Source organism: Lynx canadensis, chromosome C2, assembly GCF_007474595.2.
Source record: "Lynx canadensis isolate LIC74 chromosome C2, mLynCan4.pri.v2, whole genome shotgun sequence".
Classification (NCBI taxonomy): Eukaryota; Metazoa; Chordata; class Mammalia; order Carnivora; family Felidae; genus Lynx; species Lynx canadensis.
Window position 1 is genome coordinate 64,935,968 of NC_044311.2, and position 25,470 is coordinate 64,961,437.

At 41.0% G+C, this 25,470-nt stretch overlaps 1 protein-coding gene across 2 annotated transcripts in view; it reads left to right on the top strand.

The window, feature by feature from the left end:
• FNDC3B (fibronectin type III domain containing 3B) overlaps positions 1 to 25,470 on the top strand; it is a 365,061-nt gene that overhangs the window by 90,059 nt on the left and 249,532 nt on the right. For both annotated transcript variants that reach the window (XM_030328930.1, XM_030328931.1), the window contains exon 3: positions 11,886 to 11,961. In XM_030328930.1, the coding sequence (XP_030184790.1) occupies positions 11,886 to 11,961 (76 nt within the window). The remainder of the gene's footprint in view (positions 1 to 11,885; positions 11,962 to 25,470) is intronic.

Here is a 25,470-nt window from a genome sequence, read left to right on the forward strand (position 1 = left end):
CGTGGTAGTGGTGGTGTCTGAGGCCTGGAGGAGGAGTTGGGAGTGAAGTCATCTTAGGCCCAGGTCACCAGAGCCCCTCCCTTTCTTTCCTTAGGGGGATAGTTCTTTCCCTGAGATTTGCAGCAGAGGCGTGGTTCCCTCTGGGGTCACAGCTGTGGAGAGAGACAGTGGTGACCAAAGAAGGGAAGCAGGGGTTCCTTGTCCCAAGGAGCAAGGAGATGACCTTTTTGTCTGCCCTCTTTTCCTCCCAAACCCGGCCTTTCGTTTTCATTCAAAAATTACATCACCCCAGAGGCACAGTTTTTTGTGTCTGAAGAAATCTAACAACTTCTTGTAAGACTCGAATCTATTACATTGTTTGTTTTTCATTCTGAATTTATGATTGTTTCTCTTAACTGAGGTCGAAACTGCAAACACAAAACACCCCGAGTTTATTCTCCCAGGAGAAAGAAAAGGGCCACTTTGCTCCGTGAGCATTCCTTAGGTCTCTCACCTCTGCTTACTCTTATTCTCAGGGGGAATACAGAATTAAGTGTCATGCCATATTTGTACCATGAGCCATGAAACGGCACCCATTTGCTTGCCAGTTCCTCGTTTTCTTTGTTTCAGATTGATGAAGGGCTGCTTGGACTTAGTCTCTCCTCAAGATGTTAATTATATGTTTCAAAATCATGTGTTCTGTTAAAAATCACTTACGCATAGCCTTGGAAAGAGAACTGGAGGCAAGGAGTTGCTACAGGGGTGCAGAATATTGTTTTGGAGGCCTTGGGAAATAAATCTTAAGAGTTAGTTCATTTACCACCAAGACATATTTAGTCAGTGTATATAAACAAAAGAAGTCACAGTGTGCCTGGACATTATTTGTCCCAGATGGAGTTTAAACTTGGCTCGTTATACTGCACTGATGTCATGGTGCATAAACTGGCCCCGAATTAGAGCCGCGCATTGAATCTGCTGTGTACTTGTATGTGCTGAGGGCGGGTGAGGAGGAGGGGAGGGGCCGGCTGGAAAATCTTTGTCACATTTTTCCTCCGTTGTCTGCAGAGACTAGTGTCAGTCCTGAATTTGGACTTGGTGCAGAATGAGGGAAGAATTGGAATAATCTGTTCATTTGTACAGATCGGTATGTGTATGCACTCGGGGATATCATTATTCCAAGACTAAGAGTACAAATGCTCTGAGCTTTCCAACAGTTGCTTACAAAGCTCTGATATTAAGATCTAGAAAGGAAAATCTTAAAGCATTTTTGAAGAGCGTTTTTCAGTCTGTTTGTCTTGAAACCTTAAATCTGGACAGTTTCTTTAAACTTTTTAATGGTTTTAAGTATCCAGCTGTATAATTCTGTTTTTCTGGAATGTATGGTGGATAACCTCTCAAGCTACTTGCTTAAGTGTTTAAAAAGGCAAATGCCTGATGCTCCTTGGAGAATGTGGCCAAGTTTAATTCTTCCTGTGTGTTTTGAGAAGGCAGCTTGTGGGTCAGAAAAGGGTCTTCTGGAGTTCTGAACAGTTAATAGGAAATTTCCACATACTGTGGTGTTACTTTATTACTTTTTATTGCTGACTTTCATTATGATAATCTTAATTAGATGCATTTCCAAGTAATTCAAACCATTTTGTAGACGTAAAGGGCTTAGATTTCAGAACTTCTGTGAATGGATTCCAAAGTCCCTGTTATTGCCTGAATCCACGGAAACTGAACAGACACCGGAATGCGAATGAGTTGGGAGGTGAATTTTTAAGGAAAGCCAGAATGTTTCTCAAACAAAATCTGGTCAGAGGTGAGAATTGGCTGGTTTTAGATTTTTTTTTTTTGAGAAGATTAAATGCAGATTCAGCTAAAAAAATTATGTATATATGTATATATCAATATATATTATATTTATAATATAAATTATAATATAATATATAATATTATATATTAATATATGATATATTTATACATTATATATTAATATATGATATATTTATACATTATATATTAATATACGATATATTTATATATCACATATTAATATACAATATATTTATATATCGTATATTAATATGTGATATATATATTTTCTTCAGAGGCCACATTTTTTTCTTAGAGGTTTGTTACTGGTAGAAATTTGAAGACGAGGAATTAATAGTTATTTATTGAGTACATATTATGTGTAAGCCTTGTACCAGGGCTGCATTAGGGTTGCTCTTTTCCTTAAGTGCACATAATATGAGGTATTATCTCTTGTGTGTGTGTGTGTGTGTGTGTGTGTGTGTGTGTGTGTGTGTGTATGAGTGAGGAAATACAGGGCTAGAAAGGTTAAGTGCCTTGTGTAGCAGAGTGGGACTCAAGTGCCATCTATCTGGTTTGCTCTTCTCACTGTGCAACTTGGTTATCTTGGCTGATTTTTTAAAATGAACTGAAATTAAAATAAGATGAGCAGAGAGTGACTTAACTACTCAGTGTTTACACGCTAGCATGTTATTTAGAAGACAGCTGTGGCCTGAGTTCCATTTCATTTTACCTCACCATACAGTATGGCAGGAAAAGACACTTAAACGTGTAGAAGAAGTATGTGCCACTGTATATTTATTTTTTTTAATCTAAAATTTCTTAAGATTGGTTTAGCTAATTTAAAGATGGCATTGTAGGTGTGATATGGTTTTATCTAAAATTCTGAGTCAACTTATTCTTCAAAACTTTTTGTGGATGTACGGTACGCTGAAAGGCAAACTTTAACTCCGAGATTTAAAAAGCGAATGGACTAGTGTGAAATGGAATTCTTTAGGAATCAGCAAGTAGATGTTTTGGGGAGATGATTCACTTTGGGCCCTTGAATCCTAATTCTGTTTCCCAATATCCTACCAGTCCTACTTGTCGTCCTTTTCTTTTCTTTCTTTTTTTTTGTTTTTAAATTTTTTAATGTTTATTTATTTTTTGACAGAGAGAGAGAGACAGAGCATGAGCTGGGGAGGGGCAGAGAGAGAGGGGAGACACAGAATCCAAAGCAGGCTCCAGGCTCTGAGCTGTCAGCATAGAGCCCGACATGGGGCTCAAACTCAGACCACGAGATCATGACCTGAGCCGAAGTCAGACGCTCAACCGACTGAGCCACCCAGGCGCCCCTGTCGTCCTTTTCTTGTGGTGCGAAAACCCACCAAAAATGTGGCAGGTGGATGCCTTATCTACTGTGACTGCCTGGTGAGGTGACTGGAAATAAAGGAAAGGAATACCAGGTGGCTGTTGAACACTCTTGGGCTTAGCTTTTTAGAGCAAAAGCCAAGAACCCAAAGCGAAGAAATAAAGGACAGAAAAAGTTGAGGAGGGAGGAGGCACAAGACGGGCGGACGGTGGATGCCCAGCAGCGAGAGCAGGGTAGACACGGAAGTGGCAGCATCACAGAGGACAGAACTAGAGTGATGGGAAGTAGGAAAAACTAAAGTAGTTCCGGATTGCAGAACCACAGACCTTACTACACCTCCATGATCTTAAAAAATTCAGTGTTGGTAAAGAGTGTTGGTAAAGAGATTCTGAACGTGTCTGCGGCAGAGCCCGTGACCTGGCTAGCCGTATTTAAACGCTAAACCAGCAATTGTTTTTGAAAACTTCAACTTTGAACAGCCTAATCCCTGAATGATGTCCCAGGTGGATGTTTCATTAACCTCTTTACTGGTCTCCATGTGCCCAGCGTCTCCCATATCAGTTTGAGGTCCCCACACGTGTTGGGGTTGTCTAGTAACGCTGCTTTCCCATTGGGGGGTTCTGCTCACAGGATAAAATCCAGACTTGTAAGTGGGAAGAACAAAGACTTTCCCTAGGTGGCCCTGCTCTGCAGTCTTGCCTTTACGCCTCTGTTCCCTGCATGTGTCATTATGGCCACTTCGGAATTCTAAACACATCCTGCCATCCAGGCCTCCGTGCATTTGCTTGTGTGATTGGTCTTTTGATTGTCCACTTGCAGTCTCTCGCTCCCGCTTTAATATCACTCCCAACTTAACTTTCCCCGATTTCTCAATGCTTCCTTCAGTTTTCCATAGCTCTTTGTAGCAAATAGTCTGATTTTATTACAGTTCATTGTATTTTCTACCCTTGCACCCACACACAAAGAGGACGTCCTCTTTCTTGTCTTGGCATCATCAGTACTTTACAACATGCCTGGCACCTGGTAACTACTCAGCAAGTAAATCCTTTCCAAAAATCAAGGCTTCAATAATAGCATTGAGCACTGATGTTAACTAAGTGTCATTGATGGAAAGTCAAGGGCTGAATAAGTGATAACGTGCTGTGTAGTGGTGGGGAGGTGAAGCCCTCTCTGTTCCGTAAAATCCTTCCAAATCCCTAGAATAGGACTTCTTTGAATTCATTTCTGATTTTATGTTAGTGGGCATAAGATACCAGGCAATAGGAGTGCCAATTTTAGACAATTGAAAACACATAAGTAATATAGAAAAGTTAGCTCTGTCATTAGAATATTTAATGACAAAATGTTGGGCACTGATTTCCTGTCAGAAGGATGAGAATTCCCCTTGGGCACATTATTTCTTGATTATATCTTAGTGGGGGAAGAACAGTGTTCAATGAATGACATGGCCAACATTGAAATAGGTTTAAAAATATTAGAATCTTGGGAATATAGGCAGTTAAATCTGTTTCTTCACTGAACTGGCCTTGAGATTTTTTTTTCTTTTTAATCTTTATTTATATTTGAGAGAGAGAGAGAGAGAGAGAGACCGTGCAAATGGGGGGGGGGGTTGGGCAGAGAGAGAGGGAGACACAGAATCCGAAGCAGGCTCCAGGCTCTGAGCTGTCAGCACAGAGCCCCACGTGGTGATCAAACTCACGAACTGTGAGATCATGACCTGAGCTGAAGTCGGAAGCTCAACCAACTGAGCCACCCAGAGGCCGCTGGCCTTGAGATTCTGATAGTAGAGTTGTTTGTTTAGGTTCAATGCGTAGCTTACCAGACTTGCATGACATGAATTATTACCACATCAGTGTGGGTCACATTGATCTTTCTCTGCCGATCAAAACTAGACATGAGGTGGCTGGATCTAAATGGTGGGGGACATTTTCGATTCAGTGTGCAAAAAGCACATGGTAGGGCTGGTTAGTGAAAAGTGGTCTGAACTGCCCATTCGCCATCAGTGTGGTCGGAACCCAGCCTGTGGACGTGGGGTGCATGGATGGAATTGAGGGGGAGAAAGGGGTTGTATCTCACCTGATGGGACATTTTTGAAAAGGATTAACCCCGAAGTAGTGATGACAAGAATCACATTTTGTTCTCAGTGAACATAATTTTCAACAAAGGAAGAAGCGTTCTATTTTTTGGCACTGAAAAACTGGGTGAAAAATTTGTTTATTAAAGTGAAAGATAATTATTTAAAGTAAACATCATGGTGCTTCAAATACTCAAGAATATCTGGTGGCTGTTACTTTTAGCTAGGGAAAAACTATACTTAAGCGTACATAGAATTTTGGTCTTTTATATTCTTGAGTTTTATCTTGAAAGTCCTGTAGTTGAAACCTTAGATTCTGGCATTTGTGGCCCTCTTAAAAGAGGCTTTTAACCTAGTTTTGGCCATCTATATTACATTTTGCATTTTTTCCATTTAAGTTAAGGCTATATTTTTATTCTTAGCAAACAGCAGCTCTTTTTGTAATAGAATCTCTTTATTCAAGGCAGTATACAATTAAAGAGAGGAGAAATGTATGACTTCTTACAAGCTGCCATTGTATTCTCTTTATAGCCCTTACCACTATCTATAAAGCTTTTATTTTTGCTTAAACACTACCCACCCCCCACCTCTCCTCATCCCATGTTAAGTTCTGTTTGTCAGCCTGAGGTGGGCAGAACTTTGTATTGTCTAAGGCTCTATTCCCAATGCCTGGAGGAATGCCCAACCCATTCTGGCCACTCATTGCTACTTGCTAAAATTAATAGAGATACAGTAGTAATTTTTCTGAGGACACTTGTTTTGTGAAATGGACTTACTGAACTCTTTTGAATGCATATGTTTCCAGCAGGCACTGGCATGATTTCAGTGCATAAAAGTGTCCTCCTTGGTTTGATTTCTCTTCCCTTGGTTACCTGTTAATCCATTCCTGCCTTTTTTTTTTTTTTTTCTTTTTGGTTAATCACAGATGACTTTGGGAAACATAGAAGCTGTGGTACAATCTTTCCAGGAGTCCTCTTTTATTTTTCTTATGCCTCCTCTTGGCCCATGAGAACTGGCATCTAGTGATTGTGATAGTCCGTCATTAGCTCATTGGTTCATCTTAGGATTCTAGGGGAATTCAAGGACTTGACAAGGACTTTATGAGAATAAATCTTGCTCAGTATAAAAACAACTATTTGTTGTTAGGTAAGGGTTTCCAACTGCCATTTTGGGCAGTTTCTGACTGCTATATTGGCTCTGGTTCAGGGAGTGGGCTTAGATTTCCTAGAACAGAACTCGTCCTCAGAACATGTCTCGGAGACACGCCTTTGACCCAGTTAAGTGAGTTCTCTCCTTATAGCTATTTATTAAAGTGTAAAGCATCTTCATGAAGAATTGACTTTGTGAAGCCCATGGCTATCAGAGCAGGGAATGCGTGTGTTAGAAGAGAAGAGCGTGCATTTTGGTCAGATGGGGCTGGATTCCAGTGCTAACTCTGTCATTTTGTAGTTTTGTGACTTTAGACAAGTTTCTTACCTTTCTTCAGCCTCAGTTTCCCCATCTGTATAATTTGGTTAGTAATACCTACCTGGCAGACCACAGGGCTTTAATAATAACTGTTTATGTAATTATCGAAAAAAAGCTGTTAAAAAGACTTTATCAAGTAGCCTCATCATGCTGAGTTAATTTTAGAGCTATGTAGTGGTCTGATGAGGAGGCCAACTTTTGAACCTGCCATTCTTTGAAGAAATCAAACTATTAAAAATTTTGGAACATTGGAGAATTCTTGCTCCTTGCTTTAAACGGAACAAGTCTAGGGGTGCCTGGCTGGTTCAGTCCATAGAGCTTACGACTCTTGATCGCGAGGTTGCAAGTTCAAGCCCCACGTTGGGTATTAAAATCTTTAAAAAAGAAAAAATTAACTGAACAAGTCCTAAAGCTCAGGAAGAAAACAAAACAAGACTATTTGTCATATCAGTGTTATAGACCAAGCCCCAGCTTCACATCCCATGCAAGTCCCTGTGCCTTGACCCAGTGTGTAAGTACTTTTGGAGGCTTCCTGGTCTTACATGTTTTTTTTTTTTTTTTCCTGCCAGCTTTGGATTCAGGTTTCAGGTAGGACAGCTGAGCAGATGAGGCAGTCAGTACTCTCCTATTATCTTCTAGTACATTTCTATTTTACCTGTCACATTTTAATCTTAGGACATTTTCTTTGTGTATATTATTCCCACAAAGATAATTATTGGTTATTTGCAGCTCATCTTTTCCCTTTTCCTGATTCGGAGCCAAGAGAGGGGACGCAGAAAATAAATGATGCCTACTTTTCAGTTTGTTTGAGGCCAGCTCTGGTCTCTAGCCCAGACACCAGGGTCTCAAAGGTGGATTGATGGATGGTTTGGGCCTTCCAGGGTCTGGGTGGAGCTTTGCCAGGATTTCTCTAGAGTTTGGGAATCTGGAGGGAGGGAGGGAGGGAGGGAGAGAGAGAGAGAGAGAGTAAGAGAGAGAGAGAGAGAGATAATTCAGAAAAAAAAGTGCTGCTATTCCTCTCATATAGTCAGAAGTCATTTTTCCAAAGTTATTTGATATTCTTGGATAGAATCCTTCCTTACATGGAACTCTCCTGCAGCTTTTAGGTTATATCATTTTTTTTTCCGCCTAAAAATATCTGTTGAATAATCATAAATGCTGGCTCCAAGTGTGGAGTGTTCATTTATACATAAAACTGCTAATAGTAAGTAAGACCAGCCTCATAGAGATGGCAAGTGGAGAAAGCATCAGAAATGAAATGGGATCCCCTCTCCTAGCACAGTTTATATCTTGATTGTCTGGGTACTGGATTTAACTTGTAAGGAAGCTACAATGTAATGTCGCATCTTGGGTCAGTCAGTACCATTCTCCAGCAGAGGCTTTTGTCATGGACACATCACATGGCAGTGACCGGTCAGGGGGCTGGTCGTTTTTTATTTGAGGCGTACATTGGGAATTTGCCTTCAGGAATAGTCTTAGATACTATTGATCTGGCTAACCAGCCACCCACAGTTTAAATTGCAGAAGTAGCTTTCCTTTTCCTCATCTACTGGGTAAGAAGCCTAGTTAGATTTATACCTTTTAAGGAAAGATCTGTTAACACCTGTTTCAGTAGTCTTGTTAGGCAAAGCTTTGTCATGATGCTCTGTAGCCTTTTAGCGAATAATATTAATTCTACCTCTTGTTTTATTGTTGGAAGATTTTAGAAGAATGGTCACTTATTTTTCATTGATTTTTGACAAACTTGCCTCTGGTTATCTTGGGCTGCTTGGTTCCTGTAGCCCTGATTTGAGACTCATCTGATGAAGCAAGCATAGCCTGAAGTATGCTCTTGTGATTTGATTAACATGGTTCTATTTTAATATCTCTGGGGACAAAGAATATATCAGTGGTTAAAATCTCTCTCTCTCTCTCTCCCTCCCCCTCTCTCTCTCTCTCTCTCTCTGTCTTTTCCTCCTCTGACAAGACACAGAATGCAGCACGAGTTGTTTTAATGCTGACTTTGGAAAAGCAGGAAATTCTTAGTGGACAAAAAATGATGAGGTTTGGGCAGTGATAGGATGTTTTACGTTATGCATTTCTGAGAACTTGTAATAGTTATGTCTGTCTGCTTTGTGTCTAGAGAGAGAAAGGAGGGAGGGAGGGAGGAGGGCGAGAGAAAGAGAGAGAGAGAGAGAGAGAGAGAGAGAGAGAGAGAGAGAGAGGCAGGCTGCTATGATAGGAAAGGTTAAGTGCCAGGGAGCCTGCCAGGATGTGACTCACGCTCCTCAAGGCTGGGTGATGCAAGACAAGGCTGCTGCTGTCTCATTCATGTCTGTTGTCAGAGACAGGTCCCCGGGCACTGGTGTGTGTCAAAACTTTTTTTTTTAATCTCTCCTTTATTGACAGTGAAAACAGCAAAGTGGTCAGTTGGCCTCAGGATCATAAAATGCCTCCTTTTATAATAACTCCATGCCAAGATGAATACGGTTTGCTCCAATAATGACTTTTGCTCTAAGAAAAATTGATACTGGGCACAGGTGATTTGCCTGGTTTCTGAGGTAACTTGGTAGATTATAATCTGGTTGCCATAGCAACCCAGCAGCAGGGAAAATTACAGGGGCTAAACATTTGAAGAGTGGTATTTTAGTAGGATGCTTAAAAGCTCTTTACCTATCATCTTTCTCCCTGAAGAAGCGGGGTGGGGGTCAGGAATTGGCCTCCGTAAGCAGAGAAGGGATGGCATAAATGGCTTTTGGAGGCTGGGTGCCTCAGGGCCATTCTTTGAATTGTGGCCTGGTGTCAGTGACCGCCAAGGAACCGTTACACTCTTCATGCAATGTGATAAGCAGGTAATGGGACAGAATCTGGAACATACCCCAATTCAGAAATCCCTTTTCTTGCCCGGGACTTTCCATGATACTGGTGAAGTGTACGTTGAGAACCGGCATTCGGGACATGTTGTCTGACAGTTTTGAGAGTGGTGGAAGAGAGTACGTGAATCGGGGATTGTCAGAGAATATCTGGGGCAGAGTCTTGGTGTCCTTTGATTTTTTTTTTTTTTTTCCTCCAACCTACTAATTCTACAGGCATGTAGTATACGTCTTATCCCGAGAGGTTCCACATAAGCAAATGGTTTCTGCTGTATTACAGTGATGTTGGAATTGGTCTAAGGACTTTTAAAAAGACCTAGGGAACTTTCTTTGTTGGAGTGTCTTTTTGTATTCCATTGTAGTCGAGTTATGTCCTATGTTTATGTGAAAATAAAGTTAAATCAAAACTATTTTCATGTTAAGAATGACTTTAAAAGCTCAGTTTCAAGAAAGCAATTGAAATGTTTTAATCTCTCTATGGAGATCTGAAGGGATTTCCTTTTGAGTTCTTAAAATGGCACGGTGTGTTTACATTGGTGAGAATTTGAATACTTAAGACTGAAAGATTATTGACACAGTTACCGTACAGGAAAAATAAATTGCCTTGAAACCACCTTTACAATTCAAGATAATGAGAAGCACCAGGGATGAAACTTGGACTGCTTTTCCCTGAGTGATCTTGTTTTCTCCAGCTAATGTATTTCCTGATTTAAATAATTACAATATCCCAGCAGTGTCTTCTGTGGGGAATTATTAGAAGAAGGAAAATACATGGATATTAAAGGTTTAGTTTTTAAAGATCAAACAGCTTTGATCTCAAACATTTTTACCAAACATAAATTATGGTACATACAGTAAATAATGTTATCTTTTTAGGGTGAACATTATGAAAGCTTAATTTCTAAGTTAAAATAATTGTTTGCGATCGTTTTTCCTTTATGTTTTCAGACTTTCATTCCTTAAATAGAAATGGTTATCAAGCACATACTCTATGCCAGGTACAGTTTTGAATACTTCTTTTATGCCAGGCCTTGTATTTCTAGAGCCAATGTTAAAGAAAGAAGGACAGACCCTAAAATAATGGCTTAATTGCAGTTGTAAATTCTAGGAAAGAGAAGTGTAGGGGTGTGTGTGTGTCTGTGTGTGTGCGCGTGCGCGCGCACGCGACATAGGGTGGGAGACCCAACCTGTCCTGAGAGGCAAATGCCACTTTTCTTTGGTTTGGTTTGGGTTTTTTTAGATTTTAGTTTTAAGTAATCTCTACGCCCAACGTGGGGCTCAAACCTACAACCCCAAGATCGAGAGTAACAACCCTCTACCCACTGAGCCAGCCAGGTGCCCCAGCAGACCATACTTCTTAAGCTGACAAGAATGAATAGGCATTAGGTGGTCAGGCAAGGAGTAAGGTGGGTGGTAGGCAGTGAAGGACGACAGGAAGATTATTACAGACAGAGGGAACGGTATGCTTGATGGTTTCAATGCAGGGAGGGACAAGGCTTGCCCCGAGAGCTAGAAGATGAATATGACCCTGACATCCTTTCAGTTTCCAGAAACGTACAGTAATTATTTTAATAGTGTTAACCTTGCACATGATGATTTTCAAGTACAGGTTTTAAGCTTGGATTACATCTTTTAATTTGTATTTAGATATAAATTAGTGATTTTTTTTTCTTTTGTTACCTAAGGGAACGAGATTAGAGCTAAAACTGTAAGGCTCTTGAAAGAACATACTTTGCCATTGCTGTGCTTGGTCTAGTCTTGGAAGTTGTCTGCTAATATTAAATATTTATGTTCACTGACATTTAGATAATAGACTTAAAGATTTGAGAGTTTGAGGCCGATTTGTGATATTATTCATTTATTTTATAGTGTGTATCATTATTTCTAGATCTTCCAAACATTTTTCTTATAAATTGCTTTTTTTGTTTACACAGTAGAATCCTATAACCCAGGTCAGTAATGGACACTTGGGAACAATAGTATACAGTATACAATAGTGTTTAGGCCAGAACTATATTTCTCTGTGCCATTTTCCTTTATAAGTATAGTTTCTGGTCTTTTTTCTTCTTTATCTGTTGTTTCTAAATTAGTGAAAGAAAAGAAGGAATTGTGTGAAAGAAAAAAAATGAGTTTTTAGGGTACATAACGTCATAAACAACACAGGAGAATTCACTTAGCTAAATTCAAATGCACATACTTCTCCCCCTTAAATTTGAACCAGGTCTAAGACGTATCCTAAGTTTTGTGTTTATACAGGATTCCGTGCCACATACTTCCTGTCTAGTACATAAATTCAAGTAATAAAACCGTTGAAGAGAAACCCCAGATGCTCTAGTATTAAATTGAAATTAATGTGTTATTTTGGCAGGTCATTCTCGTTCAAGTTAATCCAGGTGAGACTTTTACAATAAGAGCGGAGGATGGAACGCTTCAGTGCATTCAAGGTAAGGAAGTTTCTGTAAGCCTTCTAATCAGAGGGGTTTCTCCTTTATTTATTGTTTTAAGGAAGTAAAGTTTTTCTTTGTGTCTGCATGTTCTTTTCCAGAAGTAAAATTTATCTTGGATTTTTTAAAAACTTTTTTATCCTTCTGTAAAATAGGGTCTCCTTACTGCTGACGCAGGCCTGTGATGTGTAAGGGACAAAATCAAAATGCCTCTGGTATTCTTTCGGCTTTTACGTGAATTAATTTAACTTGGGAAAGCTTGCAGTATGTTAATATATTATGGAATTTGGAAAATGTTGAGATTTTGAAAGACTTTAAATTCTCAGCTGAGAACACGAACTTGTTCAAAGTAGATACAAATTTCAAATATATATTGTGATGCTAACCAGATGATGTTTTTAGAGGTAAAGTCTGTATGAAGTGTCTGTTATTTGCTACTGATTAACAGAGGACTCTAAAATTTAGTGGCATAAGACAACAACGTTGATCATCTCACAGTTTTTGTGGGTCAGGGATTTAGGCACAGCTTCACTGTGTCCCACGGCCCTGGGCCTCTCAAGACGCTGAAATACAGGTGGGGGCTAGAGCCACAGTCATTGGGAGGCATGGCTAAGGGTCAGTCTGTTTCCAGGCAGGCTTGAGTGGTTGTTGGCAAGATCTAGGTTTTTGTGGGCTGTTGGCGGGAGGCTTCACTCAGTTCCTTGCTAAATGGCTTCTGCACGTGGCAGCTGGCTTCATCAGAGCAGCAACTAGAGGGCAAGAGGGCAGTACTAGGTCCCGCCCACTCGAGAAAGGGAATTGCACAGGGTGGGAGCACTGGCAGGAGGGAATCATTGGAGGCTTTTTAAGAGCTGCTCGCCCCGGTCTTCCCTCTGCCCCTAGTAAATTATGTTCCTCCATATGCAAAATACTCCCTTGCAAGTTCTCTGTTACAGCATCAACCCCGAGTCCAGAATCTTGTCATCTAAGTAAGTTCCAGGTGTAGGGTGACACTCCTTGGGTGTAGTTCTTTCAGTACAGCTCCTAGGGCATTTCATTTAATTTCTAGTTGTGTAAGACAATGCCTCCTCTCTATAGTTCACTTTGGAAAGAAGTGACTTAGGTAGAGTTCCATGTGGGAAGCTCAATCCAGATCTGTAGTTTGCCTGTAAACTCTACCGTGTGGGAGGACACTGTTTGTGACAGCTCTTCTTGGCAGTGATTGGGATTATAGGGATTTGCCTGTAATGGCAAATTCAATACTAGGTTATTGGCTGGACTAGAATCTGACCAGAGGCCTTATTTTTAATTTTCTGGACTTGTTCACCAGTATATAAATGAATGAAGGGAAATGCCCGTTAGTTTGAGTTTCCCATAATGAGCTGCATGGAAAAAGGGTGGTTTTTCTATTGCTTTGTTTAATAGCAGAGCATGCTGCTTTATGGTTTTGCTACTTGGTTTTGTACCTATGAGAACAAAATTTAGGGAAAAAAAACCTTCTACTTTTGGAGAAATGAGTGTATTTTCAAAGATTCAAGCCTAATGAATTTTAATTGCAGTTAATCTGAAATGACTTAACCATTCTATTAATGATTTTTACCGATTGCATTTCTCTGACCATTATGTTCCTGAAATTGATCTTTGGTGTTCTAAAGCATTTAAAAACTGAATCTAGGCTTTGGTGATGAACCATACAAAGAAACTTCAGGTAAAAGAAGAAAGGAAATAAATATATTAAAATAGTATGAGATACAGAATCTTCTATGTACTTATAGTTCTGTAATAAACAGGTACTGTCAACAAATAAAACCTCAAGATCCACTGTCTAAAAAAAAAAAAAACACTCTAGAAAAATTCGGTAAAAAATCATTTCACCTACATAGAATGAACCCAGTATTTTCAGTTCAGTAAGAAAGCATTTGAGCTTCTGGTCATGGTCACATTGGAGCCCCATGAATTAATTGGCAGGTAGACTGTGTTCCTCTACAACTCGAGTGTGTGCAATATAATCTATAAAAAGCAAATTGCTGAGTAGATCAACATACATGAAATCCACTCTTTCGTGCCACCTGCTTTTATTGTTCTGTGTCTAAAGTCTGTGCATGCATGCATGCATGCCTGTGTGTGTGTGTGTGCTTGCGCGTGCGTGCTCATCTAGTTAGCATCTCCCCCACTTTTTTTTTTTTTTTTAGTTCATGTCAGTAACTGGTATACTCTGCCGGGAACGTTGCAAGTATATCACTCTGTTCACAATTGGAGCATTGTATTTATTCATGATGATACTTGGAGATAAGTGACATTAACACCTCTTCCAGTGATTTCAGAAATGCCTTTGACTAAAGCAGAGTTGTGGAGCCATTTATCTTTGGCTTCCCCAGCCTTCCTATCCTTTGCTCTCTTCTGAACCCCCAGCTACTATGGTTATCTACATGTGGGGCATGGTGGTACCTGGCCCAATTAATTGAAATGACACAGGATGTGAGAGACCAGGAAAGGGAACCAAGTGGTTGGGTAGGGCTTGGGAAGCCCTGGGGCAGCAGGATGAACTGCAGGAGCTGAAAGGAACCAGGAGCTGAAAGGAACCTGGAGTCCAGACCCAGGGACTGTCACTGTTGTATAATAGACGGTCCCTGAGCGTCCCCCACAAATAAGCCTTCTGTCGAGTTCCAGTGTAAGTGTATGCTTCACTCCACGTGGGTAGAGCATATCAACACAGAATGTGGGAATGAGCACTATATTTGCAAATTCCAACACAAATTGTAACATTTTTATCCTTTCACTGCAATTTACATCCCTGTTGTTGCTAATACTTATTTAGTTCTCAGGGTAGGCTTTGTATTCTCTCATTTAATGGATATGATAGTATACATAAGGCTGAGGCTCATGCAGGTTAATCTAAATACACAAGATTCAAAAGAGGCGGAGTTGAGTTTTCACCCCTTGTGTGTCTGATTGGAGAGCATGAGCTCCTTATTGCCTTGCTCTGTGGCTTTACATCAGGGAACCGCAGTAGTAGGACTCCGTTCCCTTTGGGCATGTGACAAGAGCAAGGTAGGTTTCTGTTCTAAAATAACAGGATTCTGGGTAGGATACCAGGATGAGTACTCAGATGGCCAGGATGAAGTACAGGTGGTTTGCAGAGCAAAAGCATGTGGTAGAGACTGGGTCTATGGAAGAAGACAGATGTCCTGCTAACGGAACTAAGAGCAGAGAGTGTGACACAGGAGTACTGATTTAGAATTCCTGAAATTGTTTCTGCCCAAAGTTAGGACTGGGCCCAGAGTTGGGTTGGGCTGAGCCAGGTGGGGCTTCCAGTTCCAGCTGCTGTAAGAGGAGGGGGTATTAGGGGAAAGGACCAGTAATGCGGGAGGCAGCTTCTCTTGCTTACCTTTTAAAGACCTAGTAGGAAAAGATCTGAAAAGGAATTTTATTGTAATGCGGGGCTTCTGAAAGAAGTGTTTGCATTTTGCTAGAGATTGAAATGAAGAGAATAAAAGTTCTAGTTGTGGTCTTTCAACAGCAGCCGGCAGGTGGGGAGGTGGTTTTTTGGGGGTGTTTGAGAGGGTGTTGGTTGTGGCCTTTCTGGAAAGTTTGAAGTCATAACTATTGCTTATACCACGGTTGAAACTGGCAGCTTTAGTAACTTTGCTATTTCAACACTACTATTTCAGCGGGTTAGGGATTGCTGTTGGGAGTGGAGGGGATTAGGGGTAGGGAGCGCGGTTGGTTGTGAGGCTTTCCTGGAAACTCTGAAATTACACCATATGACGTCAACCTTCTTTACTTGAGTTTGTTAGCCTACTGATTTTCTCTATAGGACATTTATGACATCACTAGAAAGACACCAGAAGCTCATTGTGATGCCACGAAAAGGCAGTTTGGCGAGTCAAAGCAAATCAATATAAAGAATATGGTTACTCTGGGGGGAAAACAAGACTTTGTTTTCATGAGAATGTCCTTGGTGATAATGAAGGAAGAAAAACACAGTAAACATACAATTTGCTGTGAAAGCAAATTCATTTCTAATGGAATATTTCTCAATATTTTCCATGGAGCATGAATCATAGGTCTTGAAGGGGCCACAAAAGGTCATAGTTTATTCTCACTTGGAGGCAGCAATGTACCTATGGCACCCTAGACAAAAGATTTTTCTTTCTTAGGCCAGATGAAAGTATAAAGAGCCAATTGTCAGGGGGAAAAAAGGAATCTTAGCAATCAATATGAAGTCTTGCCTTTGGTTAAATTCAGGAATTAATAGAGGGCAGCTGCGGGTCTCTCCTATTATTTTCATATCCATGTCTGGGCTGAGGTGCTGGCATCGCAGCCTTCCTTCCTGTCCACACATGCCATCTTTTTATCTGGGCCATTTCTCTGTTCTCTGTAAAATCCTACAGCCAAAACAAATACTGCACTTCCTTTAGGGCTCTGGGTCTGTCTCCTCCAGGAGCCCTCCTGGACCACTCCATTCCATTATGACCTCTGCATTCCTGGAGGAGCAGGTAGAGGTGGCATTGCCTGGAACAGCCTGATGATCTGTGGGTACCTTTCTTTAGCTCTTGAATTAGACTGTGAACTCAGTTGTGACCCAGTGTCCTCACCCTACCTGCCAGCCACGCAGCCTCTTTTAAGGGACTTTTTACAAATGCTTTTATTATTTGTATGTGAGAGAGAGAGAGCGAGCACATGAGTAGGGTAAGGGCAAAGAGAGGGGGAGACAGAAGGTCTGAAGTAGGCTCTGCACTGAGAGCAGAACGCCAGACACGGGGCTCGAACTCACACTGTGAGATCATGACCTGAGCCGAAGCAGGATGCTCAACCGACGGAGTCACCCAGGCGCCCCAGCAGCCTCTTAGTAATTATTAACTAGATCCTTGATTGGCTCTGGCATCCCATTAGGTGCGATGATTTTTTAAAATGTTACTATTGTGCTTGGAGCTTAAAAATGTTTAGTTCAATACTTTTTGTGGTCTCTAATGTCTCTGTAGAAGGACGTCCACTTTTCAAAAATGTTGGATCATTGAAGCTAATCAGTTTCCTTTAGAGAAACATGTTTAGAATCTCAAGAACTCTCGTACAATACATTACAACTTCAGTTTTTATTTGTGTTTTAAGACTTATATACAAATCGTGAGCCTGAAGAAAACAGGTAGATGTCATGGTGATAGAACAGACAGATTAAAGTAAAATGCTTGGGAAACACCATTAATTTAATAAAGAATACTATTTAGAGATAACCCAATTGTTAATGTTTTCTGCCCAAAATAACTTAGACGCCTTTTGCAGATGCGGTTTACTCCTCTCACTTGTGTCCAGGGAGTTGAGACTGTGAAACGACAGCAGAACGTGTGGTAGGAGGTGAACAGGAGACCCCTGCTCTGACATGGCTGTAGCTTGGCTGCCATCAGAGTATGGAACGTTCCCTCCCCTACTTATTCTCTGCAAGCCTTCTTCAGTTCTGTGTCTCATTCTCCTCCTGCTCCACTGAGTGTGGGAACTGTCTCATTGATGAACACCACGCTCTGCTCGGGGGCTCCGTGAATGACACCATTGAGAGCGGTTCCACATTTCTGAATCTCCTCGATTGTCTCCCACCCCCCTCCCATCCTTGTATGATTCAGCACCCAGACCGCCACAGGGACTTTAATGTTACTTTTTTTTTTTTTTTTTATTCCCTCATTTGGTGCCTTAAGTGCATTTATTAGACTTGTTTGGCACATTAAAACACTGACCTGTCATTCTTGTTAGGAGTTTTATGACAGGTCCAAGGGGACTCTCGCTGTCTCTTGCTTTGTGTATCGAGAAATGACATGAGTGGTGTCAGAGCTGGGGTTTACAAGTTGATGCAGACTATAATTTCACAAGCAAAGCGTCTATATGGTCTACTCCTTTAAAGCAGACTCTGCATATAAATGAGAAATTCTTGTTTTACTGGCTTAGAACCAAGGGAGAAGACCTGTGACAAGTGAAGTCGGTCTTCTGAGGTTGATTGAACCCTTGCCTTGGCTTACATCTGCAAACAAGTTTTTCATCAAAAATATTTGCGTGGTTTGAGAGTGAAATTAATTTTATGTGAGTGCCTTACTTTCTTCTGAATCTTTGCAAACTTTCATTACATTGAACACGTAATTGTTATTGGACTATGTTTATTTGTAGAATGTATTATATATAAGTGGAAATTTTTTTTTTCTTATTATAAGACTAGGATTCTGAGAGCCACTTTTCTGTGTGAGAAACTGCCTTAAAAACGCATTTCTTTCACAATAGGGGCATGGGGAATGTGGGGCGGGGGCGGTTTGTGAGTGATCGCTTATCTGAAATGTTACATGAAGAGTTAGGCCTCACTTGAAAATCTTTTAGAATTGCCCAGACTAGCCCCAGTGTCCTGCGTGTCTTTCTGATTGATCCCAAACTGTATTCGGTGAGGGAGGGTTCACAGTCCTTCAATGAGGTTCTAAGCTGGGAAGGTCTGAGTTTCTAGGAAAACTTGGACTTGCTCCATCAGCTTGCCAGTCCATCGTATAGCTCTTAGATGTCAGCTTCCGGACAAAGCGGTTTTGCCTGTGTGTGTGTGTGTGTGTGTGTGTGTGTGTGTGTGTGTGTGTGAGAGAGAGAGAGAGAGAGAGAGAGAGAGAGAGAGAGAGATTGGTCAAAAATAACTGTTAGCATTTTGGAGTATACCCGATCTCTGAAATGTTTGGGAGCTTTACTTTGAACGTGATGATTTGGCTTTGCTGTCATACATAGACGTGCACAGACCTATGTTGTGAATGGGCATTCCATAAGGGGACCTGCTAGGCCTCCTTCAGACCATAGCTTGCTGCTGAGCAACTGGAAGTTGACCAGTAGGGTCGTCTCCGCAAGGGCTGGCAAGTATTGATGGGCCTAGAGGAGAAAGTCCAGGTCATGGAAGGGGTGGGAGGAAGGTCTGTGATCGTCCATGCAGCTGTCATCATGCCGGGATTGAGTAATGTCATGAGACTCGGTTGCATCAGTGCCAAACTATGTCGCTTCCCAAGAGGTGTAAAGTCCGTCTCCACGGAGGTACCCAGTGTATCTGCTTCTTTCTGTCCTTCTTCTGCCCTTGCCAGTTATCTCGATTGTTTACATCTGTTCTTACATTTACACAGTTAAGACAAAAACTTCACCTAACGTTCCATCGTCGGACTTTCTTTGGCCTTTTTTTCTCCAAGGAAAGTTTTGTGATTTAATTAGTTAGCAGTTATAAGGAGGATGTTCTAAGAGGAAAGGCTATGTAATGTGATCCCTGGTTGTTTGCTAGCTAATGCTTAATCCCTTAGCCTCAGTTTTTCTCTCTGAAAATGGGGATGATACTAATATCTATCCAATACAGTTGTGAGATAATCCATTGTAAGGGCCTTCATTACCACCACCACCATTATCTAGCAATATACACAGGTTTGCTGATCTTTTTTTGTTCTAAGGAGATGTCGTGATAAATTGTGTGCAGGGACTTGATTTTCTGACTCCTGGAAATCAGTGGAAGGTCTAGCCTTCATTTTACTGACTACTTACTCTAGCCTTGCTTTCTTGGGGTTGATGGTGATGGCAACAGATCAGACGTTTCTGACAAACGTTTATGGGAATGTATGTATCGTTCAGATGTAGGTTGTGGAGAAGACCACGGGCCCGCTGTTCCACTCATTTAAAGTAAGCTCTGCTGTAGTTCAAGCCTCAGCTGTTGCTTTTCTTGGGGGTAATAAATAGTTAACTCTCAGAGCATGCCTGAGCAGCCATATTCAGACAGGCCTGTAAAGCAGTTCCTCTGGGTATGCCTTGCCTTTTACATTTCAATTAAATCCCATGCTACTTTCAAATAAAATAAAATGTATTTATCTAAGTAGACTCCACACCCAACGTGGGTCTGGCACCCCTGACCCTGAGGTCAAGAGTTATGTTGCTGTACCACTGAGCCAGAAGGCATCCCAAATTTTATACTACTTTTAATCTTTATTTCGTGCGTCCTGCTTTTAGGCAGTACTGAAGGGCTGTAAGGCGTATGGGTAAATCTTTATGGGCTTTGGAGTGAGATTACCTGGCTTAGAAATTCCTTGCATCTTGTAGATCGTAAAATCAGTTACTTCTCTATTCCTCTGTTTTCCTATCTGTGGAATAGGAATGACAGTATCGATCTTGAAGGGTTACCCTGAGGATCAAATGACATACTGTGTAGAAAGCACTTAGCTTCTGGGTCATTGTAAGGTTCCAATAAATAAGAACCATGTTAGGCCCCCAGTTTCCATTATGGCCAGACATTGAATAACTCTTCATTTTTGTTACCTGCCATTTTAAAGTATTCCAGGAAAACCCATGTGAACTTGTGTGATTGGTCAGGATTCTTTCTTTCTTTCTTTCTTTCTTTCTTTCTTTCTTTCTTTCTTTCTTTCTTTCTTTCTTTCTTTCTATTTTTTATTAAAAATTTTTTTTATGTTTATTTTTTTTGGGGGGGGTACACAGCACACAAGCGGGGGAAAGGCAGAGAAAGAGGGAGACACAGAATCCGAAGCAGGCTGCAGGCTCTGAACTGTCAGCACAGAGCCCGATGTGGGGCTTGAACCCAGGAGCCGTGAGATCATGGCCTGAGTTGAAGTCGGACACTTTACTGACTGGGCCACCCAGGTGCCCCTGGTTAGGATTTTTTTAGATGTCTTCACATTCTTGTCATCATGCTCCAAAATAACACATTCAAAAATTTTACGATGGGAATTTAGCTTGTGTGCCCTTTTGCCTTTCAGACATGTTAAACAATGGTTAAAATGCCATTTCTGAAGGTACCACTGCTTGGAGTTGCTTAAATGTCGCAGTTCTTTGGATGTCCGATAATTCAGAAGAGCAAATGGTGTCCCATTACCTCACTTGTCTGCCACATTTTATTTCACAGCTTGTAGTCTTTTGGGTCTTGCTTTTTTCTTTCTGTAGTTTTTACTCTTACAACTTGAAACGGAAACTGTCATGTCGGAAGTGTCTTTAAAAGAAACTGTAAAGGGTTCTTCAAAGGGTAGGGTTCTCAAGACCAGGGATCAAATCTGGTGATCTGTGTATCCCAGTGCCTTTCCAGCACCTGCTAGGCATTCAGACTAAAGAATGTCATTTACTAATAAACTGCTAAAAATCCATGTCAAAGTGATGGGAAAATTCTGAGTTAATTCACAGAGATTCTTTTTCCTTTTTGTTATTGTACTTAATTATATGTACTCTTAGTTTTTCAAATTAAGATAATGAATGAAGGGAAGAGTGCTTTTCAGAAACACCCAGCCCTTCTGACAAAGTCCATTAGGTATATGGGTTAGGTCCACTTATCTGTAAAGAGGGTGAAGGAATGATTATTCATTCTTCTGGTAATTTGTTTCCTTTTGTGGGGAGAAGGCTGGGAACATCTCGGAAAATATTTTTAAGGCTCTTTAATAGTAAAAGACCAGCTTTATTTTTTGTGTTATTAGCAAATATTTTCATGTAGATTACTCATTAATGTTTTATAAATGTCTTCGTGTGGTTAAAAATTACCACATTTATCTGCAGGAGTCAACTCTCAAACTCTGTGTCAGACCCAGGAATAGGTAGGGTACACTTTTAGTTGCAAATGAGTCTGGTCACTGCATTAAATGGAGTCATTTTTCTCTTTGTCTACCGCCATTGTGATCTAAGGGGAGAGGGAGGGAAGTGGGGAGATGGGCAGCAGGGAAGAGCAGGCAGGAAGGAGGCCAGGAGAGCCTGGTGTGGGCAGGGGGGCTGGTGGTGGCATGTAGAAGTGGGAACGGCAGTCAGGTGCTTAGGGAGGTGGTCATGACTTGCTGACCAGTGCGAGCCCAGTGAAGGGATAGAATGAGTGATGGGTGCTAGATGAATTGGACATGTCTCTAAGATAGATGGAATCTGCTCTTTGAGAAAAACTTTTTTCCTTTAATGAATATTTTGTACTCCTTCCATCCCAATTGGAAAAGCAACAGGATGAACAAAACAGGATGAGAAGGCAAAGTTAAAAAAAAAAAAGTAAATAACTTTTTTCTGCTTGTCAACTTGGCTGTTGCTTCTCTGAGGACACTTTTCAGTGACTCGGAACGTGTTTTGCGCACTGTTTTTTGAGGATGTGAAGACTGCTGGGTAAAAGGTGGGGGGGAGGACGTTTTAATGCTTCTTTCTGGGCCCATCCAAATGTGGAGAAAGCTGGCCTCAGAATTGCCCAGATCAGTGACTTTCCTTTATGATGTTTGTTTTGGGGTTCTTTGAATATACCCACATTTCTTTTTTTTTTTTTTTTTTAATTTTTTTTTTTTCAACGTTTATTTATTTTTGGGACAGAGAGAGACAGAGCATGAACAGGGGAGGGGCAGAGAGAGAGGGAGACACAGAATCAGAAACAGGCTCCAGGCTCTGAGCCATCAGCCCAGAGCCTGACGCGGGGCTCGAACTCACGGACCGCGAGATCGTGACCTGGCTGAAGTCGGACGCTTAACCGACTGCGCCACCCAGGCGCCCCAAATATACCCACATTTCTTATGTGGTTCATTGTAACCTCCTCTCCCCTCCCTGGCCCTCCTTTTGCAATTTGGAGAGAAAAGTTTTTTTTTTTCAAGTCTTTCTGTGTCTTGAGTTAAAGTGGAAGCATTTCATAATTTAACTGTGGCACCTTTATGGAAACTTTATATGTTGCATTGTAGAGCCAGAATTAACACCAGTTTTGTGGTAACTTTCTGGCTGTAGGAGTTTCCACATTTTTACTTAACTTGAAGAGCTTCCCATCATTACTGAATTGTAATTTCTATTCTAAACTGACAAGAAATGGAGATACAGCATCAAGGGAAGAAAAGTCTTTAGGAATAGGAGTAGAAACTTAAGATCAAAATATAAACATTATTCTTAGTGTATTTAAAAAAAAATTAATGTTTACATTTGAGAGAGAGAGAGAGAGAGCGTACGTGCACGAGCTGGGGGAGGTGCGGTGCAGAGAGAGAGGGAGAAGCAGAATCCAAAACAGGCTCCAGGCCCGAGCTGTCAGCACAGAGCCAGATGTGGGGCTCGAACTCACGGACCATGAGATCATGACCTGAGTCGAAGTTGGACGCTTAACCGACTGAGCCAACCAACAGGCGCCCCTATTAGTGTATTTTTGAGTGAAAATGTTATTCTGTGAGAGGACAGGCCACGTGAATTTTATGTTTTGTTTTGCAGTTCTCATTAAAGTGAATATATACACGCACCTCATGTGAATGTCCTGTTAAACTCTGGTTTGCCTGTCCTTTTCTTGACGTGCCCAGTCTTTAACAGGTTCCAGGGTTGGATTATTTTGGTTCTTGAGGATTGGATCTTTCAACATCGGTTCAATGGGTCTCATGCTACATCCAGCAGCGTTGATTTTCTGTGCCTACTGTACCAACAGAGAAGCAGTGAGGTCTTTGCAAGTAGTGTAATCAATCTCTATACTTAAATTGTCTTGGAGTATAATCATGAAATAGTTATAAAATATTAATAAAGTACAAAATACAGCGGAACCATGGTATGTTATCCCATAAATTAGGAATTAAGATCTGAGTTAACTTGGTTAATTTATTCCTTTTTTTTTCCCTTAAAGTTTATTTATTTTGAGAGAGAGAGTGAACAGGGGTGGGGGCAGAGAGAGGGAGAGAGAGAATCCCAAGCAGGCTCTGCAAAGTCAGCACAGAGCCCGATGCAGGGCTCAAACTCATGAAGCCGTGAGATCACGACCTGAGCCAAAAGCAAGAGTCTGACGCTTAACCCAGGCATCCCTAGTTAATTATTCTTAGTTAATGATCAAGACAGTTTTTATTCTGTGAGTCAAGTATTCACATTTTAAGTGACCTAGTTGTTGCATCATGTGCTTAAAATAAATAACATCTCTGACATCTCAGAATTTTATTATTGTTTTTAATATTTATTTCTTTATTTCCCCCCAGAATTTTAAAGCTGGTTGTATTAATGTGGTGATTTGTAAATTTTGTTCATCAGATGACCCAGGGAACTTAAAAAAACAATATAACAAAATAAATGCGGTCGATCTTTGGGTTAATTTTAGGAAATTGTCAGATTGTAGATGGGTAAGGCCTGGGCATTAGTCGTTTTGAAAAGTTTCACAGTTGATGCTAATCGCAGTGGAGATTGAGAATCGCTGCTTAACCGAATCCTCAGGCTAGCTTAAACTCCTAGGCGCCATGTTTCCCCTAGTAAGTTACACTGCACATACTGCGACCGTTGTCTGTCCATTTCATTCAGGTTAGTGTTCTTGAGGAAGTTTTGCAGTTTTTCAAAGTGCTTAAAGATCTTTTATTTTGTATTCAGATACTTACTAAGGAAACTCTACACAGAGGTTGTGTTTATTAAACCTGTTAACTAAAATTGGCCTCAAACAAGGGCCATCAAAGAGAAATTTGATCTCTGCAGAGTACAGATTTGTTTTCTCTCTTTAGATGTAAACACAATATTTGTTCACCTGTTGTAAACTAAAATTCAGAATTGATCAGAACAGCCAAGATTGCTTAGGGTGGATGAAGTTGGAAAAAGGGAGAAAAGAACCATCTGACCACTTGGTGCTTGCAGAAGCTGCTTTTACCCTGTTTCTGCTTGCCTTTATGGAAGAATTGGGGAAGCACTGTTGCTTCCTGTGTCCTTCATTCTAGATTGTACCCACTACCTCGAATGGGGGCAGTGTCCAGGAAACACCTTGGTATTTGACTCCGGTCGTCCCACAGCGTACGTGAATCCAAGGGATTGTATCTGGTGTCAGGTGCGGGTCATTACCAATGACTTTAGCAGGGAGGGTTGTTAAAACACACATTGCTGGTACCAGCCCCAGGGTTTTGGGTTCGGGTTGGGGGTAGGGTGTGCTGATGATTTGCATTTCTGAGGAGTTCCCAGGTGATCCTGATGTTTTTGGTTCTGGGACCAGGCTTTGAGAACAACTGAGGTGAGGTAGGTGAAGGGCACTTGTAAGGAAAACGGACTGTAAGGGTAGTGCACTTAAAAGAGAGAACTCTTGGGATTCAGTTTGGTCACAAAATGGACAAAAGGGGCAAAAAAAAAAATCCACATGAATGCAGAAAAATGAGGAAGAATCGGCTTAAACTCTTCGATCATAAGCTCAAAGGTAAAATTTTTTTCTTGGTCTGAAATTTTTTCCCCTTTGTCTCCTGGAATTTTAAAGACCTGACATTTGGATCAGGGACTCTGTTTTCAAAGGATTTGTTTGTAAACCGTCTTTCAGTTTACGTCTTCTAACTCCATTGCCATTTTATCAGGAATTCCTCTTTCTTTGTGCCTCCATTCCCACATAATGAGACTATGATTGCCAAAGATATCCTAGGAATATTTTAAAGTTTAATGAATAGCATTACTTGCATGTGGGGATCACTGAGTTAGGAAACTATTCTGAACAGATCAACAGGTAATAAGCAAGTACATTTCTTTCGCCAGTTAGCTGTGTTGTACATAGTAAAAGAAAAAAGCCAAAAGGGGGAGGGTAAACATAGGTAGACCCATATGGAAGTTGGCTTCAGTGTG